Below are 15,989 nucleotides of genomic sequence, written 5' to 3' on the forward strand. Positions count from 1 at the left end.
CTAAAATTCCTTCTTATTAACTAAGCAACCCATAGCAGGTTTTAGGAAAAACTAGGAGGTTTGTCTTTAGCACAGTAGAGACACATGTTTCTTCTTTCAGTGGCTTACTCTCTGTTACATTCTTTCTCTGATTCTTTGGGCACATTACGTTTCTACCTCTTTATCTCTTTTCACTTTTGTTAAAACCTTTTCTCTATTCCAAATTTAAAGTGTAACAAGTGATTAATAACAAAGTATTTACTTCCAAGTTTATATCTTTATACTATTATTTTTTTAAAAGTCTATTTTAGGGATCCCTGGGTGGCGCAGCAGTTTGGCGCCTGCCTTTGGCCCAGGGCGCGATCCTGGAGACCCGGGATCGAATCCCACATCGGGCTCCCGGTGCATGGAGCCTGCTTCTCCCTCTGCCTGTGTCTCTGCCTCTCTCTCTCTCTGTGACTATCATAAATAAATTTAAAAAATTAAAAAAAAAATAAATAAAAGTCTATTTTATGTTTTTCAGTAACCTCTACACCCAATGTGGGGCTCAAACTCTTGACCCAAAAGTCAGGAGTTGCGTGTTCTTCCAACTGAGTCAGCCAGGCGCCCCAATATTTTTATACCTTTAAATCAGAAGAATTGTAAATTAAGAAGGAGGAGTCTTGCCCACAGAATTCTAGTCTATGCATCATCCAAGAGGGTAGTTACATAATAACATCAATAATGATAATAATAATAGTAGCTGACATTTATTAGGCTCTTATTTTGTGCCAGGCATTGTGCTAAATGCTTTACATAATTTATTAATAGTTACCACAGCCCTATGAGGTTATTATGTTAGCCATTCAGAGCTCTTTGTGGTAGTGAAGTACAGTTTTGAATGTTTTGTATTGGAACCTAGAGGACTTTTTCAGATTTGTAAAAAAGAAAATCTTAGGGTTTCACAAACATTACTTTCCCTGGCTTGTTTTCTTTTCTTTTCTTTTCTTTTCTTTCTTTTCTTTTCTTTTCTTTTCTTTTCTTTTCTTTTCTTTTCTTTTCTTTACTTTTCTTTTCTTTCTTTTTTTCTTTCTTTCCTTTCTTTTCTTTCTTTCTTTCCTTCCTTCCTTCCTTCCTTCCTTCCTTTCTTCTTTCTTTCTTTCTTTCTTTCTTTCTTTCTTTCTTTCTTTCTTTCTTTCTTTCTTTCTTTCTTTCTTTCATATAAAGGAGGAGAGAAAAGAAGTGTTACAGGCAGAATAGTAGGGAATTTTCCTGAAATAGGCAAGGAAGTTCTCTTTCAGGGAAGTGTGACTAGTTACAACGAAGTACTAACTAGTGACAATCTCTGTTATCTCTGACTTCTTAAATAAATGGGCATCCCGAAAAAAGCTGATAGGAGTTTTGCTGGGAGACAGTGAATTTGCCCAAGAAGTTTTAATTCATGCATCCTTTGAAGTAACTGAGAGCTGGAAGGGTTAAGACAGTAACAAAAAGATTCAGGGGAGATGAAAGATATTTAACACTTGGGTGTAGTACAGAGACGTTCTGCAAACATTTCTAGAGCCTGCTCTCTTTCCGATAATCTTTTCCTTTAGTCTTTTCTGCTGACAGACTTAGTCCAACTCTGGAGCCTATTGCTTCCCATATGGGACTAACAAGGGGTCTAGATGTTTTGTTGCATCTAGATGTTTTGTTTTTGAAGCCTAATCTCCAGGCTTCATTTAATTGTAACATAAAAAAAAACCTCTGTTCATGAACTTGCATTTTTCTTATTCCTGGAGTCCTCATGTTTGCCCTGGAGAGGGCGATGTGGCCCAGCAGAAAGAGAGTAGGTTTTTCTAGTCAAATGGGTTGGTTGCCTAACCCCACAGATTACTAACTTTGTAACCTTAGGCCACATTAACTAACCATGTAGGCTCTAAATTTCCTCATATGATTGCTACCACCCATATTACTCATTTGTTCTTCAAATCTAGCACAGGCCCATTTTCTCATTCTAGGGTGTTGTGTGTCTCTGTGTTTTAAAGAACAGTGGTTCCTAGAGTGGGAGGTGTGCAAAATGATTCTCCAGATAGGGTATAACAAAATATGGACAATTAACTTCTACTAGTTGACTAATAGGTTGACACTTTACTCTGTCTGTGTATCTGGTGATATACATCGGGTATGGTCAGCTAAGTAACCTGAGAGGGAGATGCTGGGGACACTACAGCCTGGAGGGGTTTGTCGTGAGAGCCTCCTTATTTGTTAGCTTATGTTCTGCTTGGACATATTACAGTTCATCTCTGCCTGGATTAGTGGTCTTTTGGATTATATTATCTGATTTCAATTAAATAAACCTCGCTAAAGAGACAAAGGGCTTAAGGGATTCCTGCAAAGAAATTACAGGCTGAAGTTTCTGATTTGGCTGGAGATTGAAGTAATGATATGCAAGGACACATGAACAACAAGAAAAAAACAGAGCTGATACTTTTATTTATATTATAAGCTTGTCAGTCTCATGAAAAGTATAAAATAATAATGATCTAAGTGGATTGAAGAGGAGTCAGTAAAAAAATTGTTAAATACTATTTGATATATGAGTTTATATGCACTGAGTATATTGTATCTTAAGATATTTACTAATGATAGTATGAGCCTACTTTTATCAGTTGAGATATTAAAACTAAGCGTTTGGTGTATGAAGACAAACTTACCGAAATTTTTCAGTGATGATTATAGGCATAAGCTAATTAATCTAGTACATTAAAAATTATTAAGTTAGACATTTTTAGAAGATTCTTTAGAGATTTCTTACTTTAGGAGTAAAAGACAAAAAGCCATAAACCTTTGCTCTTCCTGTTTGATTAAAATGGCTGAAATACCATACAGACAAATCAATAACTTTAGTTTGGTGACAAACTAAAATGCATCTTTTGTTGGGATACTCATAGAAGACATTGCTGAAGATTGAAGTAATAAATACTGTATCAAATTTGGAGCTTATGAGAGTTGGTGTACATTTGGATAAAACTACAGAGCTTATGGTATTTTGTATACTGTTTCAATAATAAAATATATGAAGTCCTGTATCCCCAACACCCCCAACCACTAAAGAAAAGATTTACTAGAGAATATACTCTAAATAAATGACTTAATGTTTTATTATGAAATAGGACCTATAGGACACCTGAGTAGCTCAGTGGTTGAGTGCCTCCCTTCAGCTCAGGGCATGATCCTGGAGTCCCAGGATTGAGTCCCACATTGGGCTCCCCAGAGGGAGCCTGCTTCTCCCTCTGCCTATGTCTCTGCCCCTCTCTCTGTGTCTCTCATGAAGAAATAAATAAAATATTAAAAAAATAGGACCTATAAAGAATAATACAGGGTGCCCAGAACCCAATCCAATAAATAAAACAGCTAAGTAGAGTTAGTGTCCCTTTGCAGTCACATCATTCTGCTTCCATCTCCAGAGGTGTTCACTCCTCCGAATTTGGTGATGCATGCTTCATGTGCACTTGGAAAGAATTTGTATTTTGCCATTATCGGATGGCATGTTCAGTAAATATCAATTAGATCTAGTTGGCTGGTGGTGTGGTTCAGTCCTTCCATGTTCATCTTGAATTTCTACTTGTATTGATCATAGAGAAGTATTAAAGTCTCCAAATGGAAATGTGGATTTGTTAATTTCTCCTTTGAGTTCTATCAATTTTTGCTTAGTGTATTCTGAGGCACTATGGTTAGATATGACATTTAGGATTGTTATGTCTTCTCAGGGAATTCTGTATGTTATAGGCCCAGCAATATAATGTTATGTATACTGTTTTATGTAATTGCTTTTTAAAAAAATTTTTATTTAAAAAATTTTTTAAAGATTTATTTACTTGAGAGAGAGAGAGCTTGCACATGAAATTGCAGGGGCAGGAGAGGCTGAGGGGGAGAGGGGAATGGAGAGGGACAAGCAGATTCCAAGCTGAGGGCAGAGCCAGATTATTCACTCATTATTTATATTAATATCAATATTAATATCAAGTTGAATACTATTTAATTTTGTTGCTGAAATTGTTTCAACTTTGACCATTGGGAGCTTTCAGTTGGCTTCTTTTTTTTTTTTTTTTTTCCCCAGTTGGCTTCTGTGTCCCTTTGATTCACTCCTGTCAGATGTTTCTTTCCTTCCCAGAACTTACTTTCAAGGTGCTCCGGGGCTCTTATCATGTATTTCCTGCCTCAGCCATTTCTCCAAGGAGCCCTGGTTTCTTTTATTGGAGAATGATATTATGCACCAAAACTTGGGCACTAAGTGTGCTCATTGCTATTGGGATATTGTTGTTTCTAGGCCCTCTCAACTGACAGAGCAAGGACGTCTATATGTGTACACTAACCCATGTATATACACATATCTACAGATGCTTCCATGTGTAACTGTCTGTATCTGTATTAAAATAACATGAACTTGTACGGATGTTTCCAATTGTAATCCTTTACCACATGGATCTTTCTAGCTTCTCATCTTGCTTATCTGTAACCTCATCACTCCACCATCTGCTATCCATTAACTTAAGTGTTCGGTTGCAGTACACATGCATACTAATATCAGAATTGTCAACTTATAACCTGTGGGAAACTAGAGTACAGTTATATTTTGCTTTGCCTTTAGTCTTACAGACTCCATTTATTTTCAGAGTTGCTTAGGTGACTACTTTTCCCCTCAGCTTCTTCAGGAGGTTGTGTCATACATTTTGTAATACAGTTTGACTGTTTTGTCACATTCTCCATTTCATCTTGAGATCCTTTGACATTATAAGGATTTTTTAAAAATTTACATATTTTGAGGTTCACTCTAAAATTTCAGTCAGTTTTGACAAATGTGTAGTGTCATGGATCCACCATTCCAGTATCATATGTAAGTTTCACCACCCTAAAAGTTCCCCTATTCATTCCTTTTGGTTTCTCCCCAAACCTCTGGTAACTACTGATCATTTTTACCATTTGTATAGTGTAGTTTTTCTAGAAGGACATAAAATTGGATTTATATGGTGTGTAGCCATTTCCAACTTGCTTTTTCACTTAACAATATATATTTAAGCTTCCTCTGTGTCTTTTCATGGCTTGATAGATCATTTATTATTGCTAAACCAGTTGTGAAAGTACCACTGTTTATCTCTTCATACATTACAGGGCTTCTTATGGTTCCTTTCATTATTTGACAATTGTGAATAAAGCTGAGTGTAATCATTTGGGTGCAGGCTTTATGTGAGTATAAGTTTTCAACTCATTGGGTAAATACCTAGTGATGCAGTTGCTGGGTCACATGGCAATAAGATTATGATGAGCTTTGCAGAGGCTGCCAGCTTGTCTTCCAACATGACTGTGCATTTATCACTTGTAATGGATGAGACTGTTTGGGCATTATCGCTTGCAAGAATTGCTCTACATTCTTGTCAGCATTTAGTATTGTCATTAAAAAAAATTTAGCCATTGTAACAGGCATATAGTAATATCTCGTTTGTTTTAATTTGTAATTTCCTAATGACAATGATATTGAACACCTTTTTATGTACTTACTTATTATCATTTGTATGTCTTCTTTGGGGAAGTATCTAGATCTTTTGATCATTTTTTTTAATTGGGCTCTTTTCAAAAAAGATTTATTAATTTATTTTTAGAGAAAGAGTGAGAGTGTGAGGGGGAAGGGGTAGAGGGAGAGGAAGAGAGTCTTAAGCAGATTCTGTGCTGACTGTGGAGCCTGACATCAGGACCTGAGCTGAAACCAAGAGTCTGATGCTTAACTGACTGTGCCACCCAGGCCCCCCTCTTTTAAAAGATTTGATTTATTTTGTTGGAGGTGGGGAGGGAGAAGAAGAGAGAGAGGATTCTTACTGTTGAATTTTTTTTTTAAGATTTTTATTTTATTTATTTATTTATGAGAGACAGAGAGAGAGAGAGGCAGAGACACAGGCAGAGGGAGAAGCAGACTCCATACAGGGAGCCTGACTCGGGACTCGATTCCGGGACTCCAGGATCATGACCTGAGCTGAAGGCAGCGCTAAACCGCGGAGCCACCAGGGCTGCCCTACTGCTGAGTTTTAAAAGTTTTTTTATACTTTGAATATAAGTCCTTTATCAGATGTGTTTTGAAAACATTTCAAATTAGGGCTTGTCTTTTTTATTATCTTAGGAGTTTCTTTTGCATAACAATTAATTTTGATAAGATTCAACTTATCACTTTTGTCTGTCATAGATTTTGCCTTTGAGGTGTTGTAGCTTAAAACTCATTCTGTTTGATTTTGGGCTTAGGGCATTAAACAGCCTCTTCTAGGGACTTACTGTTTCAACTGTTTTTTGATTGAAGAAACTTTACTTACATTCTCAAAGCTAGAACTCTGGGTGGTGTTTTTGTTTTTGTTTTTGTTTTTTTTACATTTTGTAGACTAAGGCTGTGTTCTGTTTTTTTTTTTTAATTATTAATTTTGCTTCAAAAGTGTTTATTGTTGCATTGTTCAAAGTAGTAGATAATTGGAAATAATTGCCAACAATCAAGGCTTGAATAAGGAATTGTGATAAATTTCTGTTCTACCATTCAAAATTATGTTTTTGAAGAGTGCTCAATGGCATGGAAAGATGTTCATATATATTGTTAAATTCCTTCCCTTAGTTTTATCGAAGTGTAATTGACAAATAAAATTGTATATCTTTAAAGTGTACAGTGTGATTTGATACATATATACCTTGTGAGATGATTACCACAGTTGAGTTAATTAACACAACTATCACTTCACAGTTATCTTTTTTTGTGGTAGTTTAAGATCTATTCTCTTATCAAATTTCAAGTATACAATACAGTACAGTATTACCAACTATACTTATCACGGGGTACATTTGATCCCCAGACCTCATTCATCCAATAACTGAAAGTTTGTACCCTTTGATCACTATCTTCCCATTTCTCCCACCTCCCAGCCCCTGGAAATCACCATTCTACTCTGCTTCTGCTTCTATGGTGAGTTTGACTTTTTTTTTATTGCTAGATTCCACATATGAATGAGTTCATGGTATTTGTTTTTCTTTCTCTTAGTTCACTTTGTACCTTAATCTTTTTAGTTGGATAGAGTGAAGCTCCTGAGTAGGATCCCTGAAGATGGAACGTGTTGGCATAAATACACCTAGTGGATTTTTCTGTATATCCACAGGATGAACTACAGGAAGATGTGGGTGCAGAGTCTGAGATCACAGTGTCATAGAATTGTATTTGTGCATTCATGTGGACAAAGATTTTGGCAGTCGAAATGGGAAAAAAGGGTGGATGCTTGTGATCATGAGGAAGGAAATGGCAGGGTTTGAAGCCAGTTAGAATATGAAGGGAATGATACAGAGGTGTTGGTTACCTCTTGATCAGGAGGCTAAGAAAAGGCAAAGTGCCAGGAATGCAAGTGGAAGGAAGTAAAGAAATGTACTTGCATTCATGTTGTAAGTGTTGATTTTCAAGGTTTTATCAGAAGGACAAGGATATACAATCAGGTGTGGCAGTAGAATTAGATATTTGTTGAGTGTGGAAATGTTAAAATCATAATTACAGGGCTTAAGCTATTAGTATCCATAGAGCACTGAATGGACTCACCTATCAGTAAGGCCTAGGGGAATCATTTATAGTGATCTTAGTTTGTATGTACCCTATATTTTATGTAATCTGAATTGTAGGGTTGGTTGAAGTGAAAAGACTTAATGTTTTAGTTTGAGTTCTCCCCAGAAGCTGACTCAAACAGGATTGAGTGCAAGTATTTTGTTTTGGAGATTATCCCAGGAAATACTAGTAGGGGACCGTGAAGATAGGGAAAGGAAGTTTAGCAAATAAAGGATTTGTTTCAAGCAAGTTACCACTGTGAGAAACTGAGCTTATTCCTCCTGGGGAACTCTAGGAGCCGATGTAAAACATGTCCTCAGAGCAAGGTAGGTGGAGTATCTATCGGTCATTGGATAGGAATGTTTCCAGAGGATGGTAATTCTATAGTATTTCAGGCTTGGCAGCAAGGAACTTTCTCTCAGAAGTCAAAGAAAGCCATCAGTATTTTGTTTTTAAGATTTTATTATTTTTTAATTTGGCTCCATGCCCACCGTGGGGTCTGAAGCCATGACCCTGATGAGATCAAGACCAGAGTTGAGATCAAGAGTAAGATACTCAACCAACGGAGCCACCCAGGTACCCCTTACAGATTTTATTTTCAAGTAATCTCTCTACCCAATGTGGGGTTCAAACCTGCAATCCTGAGATCAAGAGTCATATGCTCTACTGACTGACCCAGCCAGGTGCCCCCTGTTTTCTTTTGTTTTTAAAGCAGATACTGTCAGTCCAGTAGAGACAGAATTGGCAAAGATTAGGAGACATGGGCAGGGAGCCCGCTTTTGCCTCTTTTCTTTATACTATGCCATGTCGTTCTAGCATCTCCATTTTCTATAGGTCATCAATCCCCCTCACACCGAGGCTCAAATGAGTCCATCTGGCTGTACGTTAGGACTGGCTCTAGGTGTCCTCTGGAACATTGCGTCCTAGGTCATGGGGGGAGTGCCCCTATACCAACAATTCTCACCAACCTTATACTTGGTGGCCAAGTTCATTCCCAGGTCCCACCAGTGCATTTCATCAGTCCAATAGCTGTTTTGGTAAATCACTCCTTTCTATCCAAAGTAAGGACCGTATATCTCTATTTCCATGAGGTCAAGACTTGACCCTCGTTATTAGCTTGGAATCAGTGAAGGAGGTAGGGACAGGTCCTGAGAAGGGGTCAGCATCTTTTGAGGAATGTATCTCAGATGAGGCCTTTTGTGGTCTAGGCAGAGGAGACCGCCATCTTGTAGTAAGAGCCAGGGAGCCACTTCTTTTGGCTCAGAGGATTCAGGAGAATCTTGACTGGACTGTGAATTCAGTCTTGTCTGCCTTTCTTTCTTTCTTTCTTTCTTTCTTTCTTTCTTTCTTTCTTTCTTTCTTTCTTTCTTTCTTTCTTTCTTTCTTTCTTTCTTTCTTTCTTTCTTTCTTTCTTTCTTTCTTTCTTTCTTTCTTTCCTTCTTCCTTCCTTTTTCCTTTTTCCTTTTCCTTCCTCCCTTCCTTCCTTCCTTCCTTCCTCCCTCCCTCCCTCCCTCCCGTCCTCCCTCCATTCCTTCCTTCTTTCCAGATTTTATATATTTATTCATGAGAGACATAGAGAGAGGCAGAGACACAGGCAGAGGGAGAAGCAGGATCCATGCAGGGAGCCCGACGCAGGACTCGATCTCAGGACTCCAGGATCACGCCCTGGGCTAAAGGCAGGTGCTAAACCGCTGAGCCATCCAGGCATCCCTGAATTCAGTCTAATAACTTACCAACTTTCATAATCAGAATTTGGGACTGATTTTTAGCACAATCTGCCTTCTAGTTGTAGGGACTGAGAGCTCCTTAAAATGCTGCTGTGAGGTCTTCTGGCTGTCATTATCATGCTTTGAGTTGGTACTTAGATGATTTAGGTCTTGACATTTTCTTTCTTCTGTGCATCAATGCTACTTAACAAAAACTCAACCAATTTAATTATCTTTAAAATTCTTGATGCCCCTATATCTCTCAAATGCTAAAGCTATCACATAACCTGGTCATCTTTACCTGTATCGCATCCCACCTCCACTACATTGAGAGTCTTAGTAATATTGAGGCAACAGCATACCAGGGGTTCTCACCAAGCCACTTAATTACCAGCACTGGGAACCTTGTCTGTCATCTGGTTGGTAAGTGATCTACTTACAGAATGTTATATCAGGATCAAATCTGTCTTATTTTGGGTATCCTAGAAGCAAATGCTGATGTAAAGATAAGTGCAAGTTTGTTTTTGTTTTGTTTTTTTTTTATGAATAAATAAATAAAATCTTAAGAAAAAATCAAATGGCCTTTTCCAGTATTGTACTGTCTTGATGACTGTGGCTTTAGAGTAATTCGTCAAATTGAGTACCATAATCCTGCAACTTTATTCTTCCTTTTTAAAAGTGTCTTGTCAGTCAGCCCGGGTGGCTCAGTGTTTTAGTGCTGCCTTCAGTCCAGGGCCTGATCCTGGAGATCTGGGATCGGGTCCCACGTTGGGCTCCCTGCATGGAGCCTGCTTCTCCCTCTGCCTGTGTCTCTGCCTGCCCACCCCCCCCCCCGGTGTGTCTCATGAATAAATAAATAAAATATTTAAAAAAGCAAACAAACAAAAGTGTCTTGTCTATTCCTTTTGCCTATTCATATAAAATTTAGAATTGTCTATATTTATAAAAATTTCTGCTGGAATTTTGAGTAGACTGACTGGGTAGATGGTATGTCTGTTTGTTTGAGTCTTTTAAAAATTTCATCACTGTTGGGTAGTTCCAGTATATAGATCCTATACATACTTTGTTAGTGTATACCTAAGGATCTCATTTTTGTTAGATATATTGTAAATGCTGTTTCCTAAGTATTCAGTTTCTAATTGTGCGGTGTTAGTAAACAGAACTGTGGTTGACTTTTGTGTTTTGACCTTGTGTCCTGTAACAGTGTTAGACTCACATTTTAGTTTTAGGACCTTTTTTTTGGCTCCTAGAATTTGCAATTTCTACAAAAATAATCATGCTGTCTGCAAGTAGGGACAATTTTATATCTTCCTTTCCAATCTGTTTTCCTTTTATTTTTTGTTTTATTTCAGTGGCTGAGACATGCTGTATGATGTTTAATAGAAGTCCTAAGAATGGGCATCCTTGTCTTGGTCCCAATCTCAGGGGGAAAGCATATAGTTTTCTACCATTAAGTGTGACCTTAGCTGTAAATTTTCTGTAGATGCCCTGTATCAGGTGGAGAAAAGGGTTTTTTTCTAGCTTGTAGAGACTTTATCATCAGGAAGGGACATTGTATTTTGTCAGGTGCTCTTTTTGCATCTGATATAAGTGTGTTTTTTTCCATTAGATTGTTAATATGTTGGATTATATTGATTAATTTTCAAATGTTGAACTGGCCTTGCATCCCTGGGTTAAACTCCCACTGCTTCCGAGGTTTTTATATATTGCTTGATTCAATTTATAATATTTTGTTGAGGATTTTTCTGTCTGTGGTCATGAGAGACATTTGTTTTTGTACTGTCCTTGTCTGTTTTGGGTATTAGGATATTAGTGACTTTTCAAAATGAATAGGGAGATGTTCTTTTGTATTTTCTTGTAGCAATTATGTGAGATTGGTGTTATTTCTTCTAATACCTTTTCCATTGCTGTTCTTCATTTGTAATATTTTGTAATTATTTTTCCTTTCTGAAGAACTTTCTTTAGCAATTATTTTAGAGCATGTCTACTGGCTACAAATTCTCTTAGTTTTCTTCAATTTCTAAAGGATAATATCCTTTTAATATAAAATTAAAAGCATTGCTCTACCATCTTCTGACTTCCATAGTTTCTCATGAGAAATCTGCAGTAATTCATATCATGGTTCCTCTCAAACAGGAGTTGGTGGGTTATGTTCTGTCAGTTGACTGCTTGTTTGTTTTCAAAAGAAAATTTCAACAAAGCCATACCTACTTGTCTATATATAGTTTGTGGCTGTTTTCATGCTGCAGTGGCAATGGTGAGTAGTTGTGACAGAGACCACATGGCTGGTAAACCTAAAATATTTACTATTTGGCTCTTTAAGAAAAAACTGGCTGATCCCTATCCTATGAGTAAAATGTTCTTTTACTCTGATTTCTTTCAAGAATTTTTCTTTATCTTTCAGCAATTTGATCATGATATAACTATTATCATGAGTTTCTCTGCTTTGCTCAGTTTCTTGAATTTGTAGGTATATCTTTCACTGAACTTGGTAAGTTCTCACCTATTATGTCTTCATGAATTGTGTAGCACCACATCACCACATTTCTTTTCTCCCTTTGGGATTCTGAGCACATGATGAATGTTGGATCTTTTGTTTTTGTCCACCAAGTCCCTGAGGTTTTATTCCTTAAAAAAAAAAAGAAAAAAAAAAAAAAGAAAGAAATCTCTCTCTCTCTCTCTCTTTTTTCTGTTCAGATCGGATAATTTCTGTTTGATATATCTTAAAGTTTACTGATTCTTTCCTCTGTCATCTCCATTCTACCATTGAGTCCATCCAGTGAGTCCCCTACCTCCTCTAATGAGTGTATAATTTCAGTTCTAATATTTCCATTTGGTTCATTTCATATCTTTTGTTTCTCTGCTGACACTTAAGATTTCAACTCTTGTTTCAGGAGTGTTTGTGATTGCTAATATGAGCATTTTTATAATTACTGCTTTAAAGTCTCTGTCAGGGGTGCCTTGGTGGCTCAGTGGTTGAGCGTCTGGCCTCTGCGTGGGTTGTAATCCTGGGGTCCTGGGATTGAGTTTCACGTTGGGCTGCCTGTGGGGAGCCTGCTTCTCCCTCTGCCTGTGTCTGTGCCTCTCTGTGTGTCTCTCATGAATAAATAAATAAAATCTTAAAAAAAAAATCTCTGTCAGGTTATTCCACCATCTGTTTCATCAGGTTACTGGCATCTGTCGATTGTCCTTTCCCTTGTGAGTTAAAGATTTTCTTGTTTGCCAAATAATTTTGTATTGTTTCCTAGACATACTGAACATTTTAAGACTTTGGGTCTTCTTTACATTTTAGATAATGTTGATATTTTTGTTTTAACATTATAGGTTGGTGGATAACCTGATGATCCAGAATATTAATTTTTCAAGATTAATTTGAAAAGAAAGATAAAATTTAGAAAATTTTCATAAAGAACTTAGAGAGCTCCAGGAATTCTTAGACCCTACTTTGAAAAAAGTGACGTAGAGAAATAGCAGTAATGTAGACAAAAAGTAGAAGAAAGGATATAATAAATGAGATATGTTATAAAGGATATTATGATAATATCTTTTAATTTGTGGTTAGCATTTTGCAATTTGTATTACTTAGTGAGGGACCAAGATTGGGGAGGAGGCAGTAAACTTAAATATCTTAATTTCTTTGTAATTATAGGCTCCTGATACCAACTCTTGTTTTTTTTATCTAGGACCTAGATTTCATTAAATTTTTGGTGTTTCTAGTTGGTTTTTCTTTTGGCTTTCTTCCTGTTTAAAATTTTTTCCTCTTGGTAAATTGTTAAGTAACCATTATGTATGTTGAAGCCTACTTAGTAATATATCAATGACTTAGGAAAAAGTCAGTCTTAATTATCAAAATAGTCATTGTAGAATGTTAAGGAATGTATTTACATTTAAATTTTCTTTAGGATATACTTATAACTAAAAAACAAAAAAAAAAAGGATATACTTATAACTAAACTTTTGCCAGGTACCTTGTTTTAATGGATGTGTAATTTGTGTATTCCTCATTTAATTTGTGATTCTAATATTATTGAGACTGTGCTATATAAATCACTCCGTGATTTATAATAATTTAATCTACTTAGGGAAATTATTTATCTTATGTTCTTTGTCTAGAATTTTTTTCTTCATAGAATAAGGCAAAATTCAACTGAGATTATCACAGATTTTGCATCAGTAGGGTCTGTGTAATGGGGCATTTGTTTTCTAGCTTTTTAGGTGTGGAGATTTGGCAGTATGCATCTAAAAGCAACAATTATGTAAGAAGTTTAATGAAAGGGTGGAATTTTACTCTACCACTTCAGAGTTGTGCCCTCAAGCAAGTTAGTGTTTTCTAGCTTGTTTCCTAATCTACGAAATGGGGGTAGTAATGATACCAGTATCTAGGGTTGTTGGAAGAATTAAATGAACTAATACATGGAAAGAGTTTTAACAGAGTGACTGGCATAGTTTGTGACTGTCAACCCAAACTATTACCATATTGATAAAAAATTTACCTTCAGGAGTTCTTTGAATTTGGGGATGAATACCTTTTTGTTCACTATTGTTTAATAAGAAAACAGAAAATTTTATTTATATCTTTCTTTTAAGATTTTATTTATTCATGAGACACACAGAGGAGAGTGAGAGAGAGAGACAAGCAGAGGGAGAAGTAGGCTCCATGCAGGGAGCCCCACGTGGGACTCCTTCCCCCGTCTCCAGGATCACACCCTGGGCCGAAGGTGGCGCTAAACCGTTGAGCCACCCAGGCTGCCCATATCTTTTATATATAAGCTAATAACTATTATGTTCTTTAATTTAACCTTTCTTTTTTTTTTTAACCTTTCATTATAATTATTTTCTAAATTATATTTAGTAACATGTTTATCTATGTAAAACTGTAGGGATATAGGAAACTGTGTCCCAACTAAGCCAGGACTCTGCAGAGAAAATAAAGTTAGAAATAAGACATAGCCTCATATTTTCAGCACAGGAAGCAAGTGTATGAGCTCATTTAATTATTGACTTTGTAGTATTTTAAAACCTATCAAATAAATAAAAGTACGGTGGTTTGTCTTTTTCTATATCGGGCTTCCAGTTTATTTTTCTGATACTCTCTTAAATGTGCATATATAGTGTGGTTTCTTGTATTTCTTCATAACAGAATGATAAGCACTTGGTTGAATTGTTAAATTACAGTGGTTTAATATATCTTTCTTTGTTTCTAGAATGATTGAGGAAAGTGGGAACAAGCGGAAGACCATGGCAGAGAAGAGGCAGCTGTTCATAGAAATGCGTGAGTCTTGAGTGCTTCTGGATTCCTTGGTTCCTTGTTTGTATGTGTGGGGACGCCTTTTTTTCTTTTTCCTGATCAAGTCACAGCTTTAAGCATTAGCATGTTCCTTTTTTTTTTTTAAAAGATTTATTTATATCAGAGAGAGACAGAGTACAAGCAGAGTGAGGGGCAGAAGGAGAGGGAGTGGGAGAGAATCTTACGCTGACTCTATGCTGAGCATGGATCCTGACTTGGGGCTCTATTTCACGACTCTGAGATCATGACTTGAGCTAAAATCAGGAGTTGGGTGCTTAACTGATTGAGCCACCCAGGCACCCCAAGCATTAGCATGTTCCAAGCTCTAGGAAAGGAGGAACGGGAGTTGAATCATAGAGTTGAAGGACCTCAAGCCAGAGCATATATTGTAATTGAGTTGACTTGAATTGCTTTCTTCAGCAAGATCATAAATACTAAAGCAGAAATATTACCTAAAACATCTGGGAGTTTAAGATTTATTTTAAGGAAATCTCTACAAGTAACATGGACTCAAATTTATAATCCTGAAATCAAGAGTTGCATGCTCTGCCAACTGAGCCAGCCAGGTGTCCTAAGGCACACCAGTCAGTTTAGATCTCTTACTGTAACTCCATTGTTACCATGAGGTTGCAGGTGGTGATAAATAATTAATACATTATATAAGATACCTTATACTAGATACAGATTCTAAGATATAGAGAACTGAGTGTTAGGGCAACATTTAAAGCTATAGGAATAATTAAAAAAGCACAAATATATATGGCTTGGTATATTACTTTGTGATACAATTTTAAATCTTCTGTTAAAAAATTATATTCTTCTATAAAACTTGAACAAAGAGAAAGATAGCTGAGAGGAATGGAATAGTTCCCAGTATTTGAATGACTTTGTTGGTCTGCGATTACTTATCTATGTGGCCTGGACTGTGTGGCCTTGACCAGTGCACTCACATTTGGTGGATCACAAATTCCTTTGCCATGAATTAGAGTTACTGGTCTGTACCAGTGATCGTGATATCCTTTAAAAGCATTGTACTCTTTTTAAAAAGTGGGATCTTACGAAGACCCTCAACATGTGTCATAAAATTGGTACTGCTTGGTTAGAGAGGGGAGACAGGAGCCCTGCCTGAGATAGCCCCTGAGAAAATGGTAGAAATCTAGAGTTCTGCATATCACAGAGTAAAAATCGACAGATAAAGCCTCAAAAAATCAGTAGATAAAAATCAAGGTATTTAAAATCTTTGGAGTCTTAGTAATAGCAGGCAGATTTTGACTCAACTCAGATCTATATTGTCCTGTCAAGCATAAACTAGATAAATATTTGTTGAAGATGTCAGAGAAGAAATTTTTGGCATTGGGTGGGCAGTCAGTTGGGCAATCTTTGAGTTCTGTAGTTCTGGGTCTCCAGTTGCTAGTCATCCAGGTCAGACACCTTGCAGTCA

At 36.7% G+C, this 15,989-nt stretch overlaps 1 protein-coding gene across 18 annotated transcripts in view; it reads left to right on the forward strand.

Annotated features, from left to right (window-relative positions):
- The window catches only part of DTNB (dystrobrevin beta), a 251,457-nt gene that overhangs the window by 13,907 nt on the left and 221,561 nt on the right, over positions 1–15,989 (forward strand). For all 18 annotated transcript variants that reach the window (XM_077843868.1, XM_077843882.1, XM_077843874.1 and 15 more), the window contains exon 2: positions 14,466–14,533. In XM_077843868.1, coding sequence (XP_077699994.1) covers positions 14,467–14,533 — 67 coding nt within the window. In that variant the 5' untranslated portion in view covers position 14,466. The remainder of the gene's footprint in view (positions 1–14,465; positions 14,534–15,989) is intronic.

Source organism: Canis aureus, chromosome 12, assembly GCF_053574225.1.
Source record: "Canis aureus isolate CA01 chromosome 12, VMU_Caureus_v.1.0, whole genome shotgun sequence".
Taxonomy (NCBI): Eukaryota; Metazoa; Chordata; class Mammalia; order Carnivora; family Canidae; genus Canis; species Canis aureus.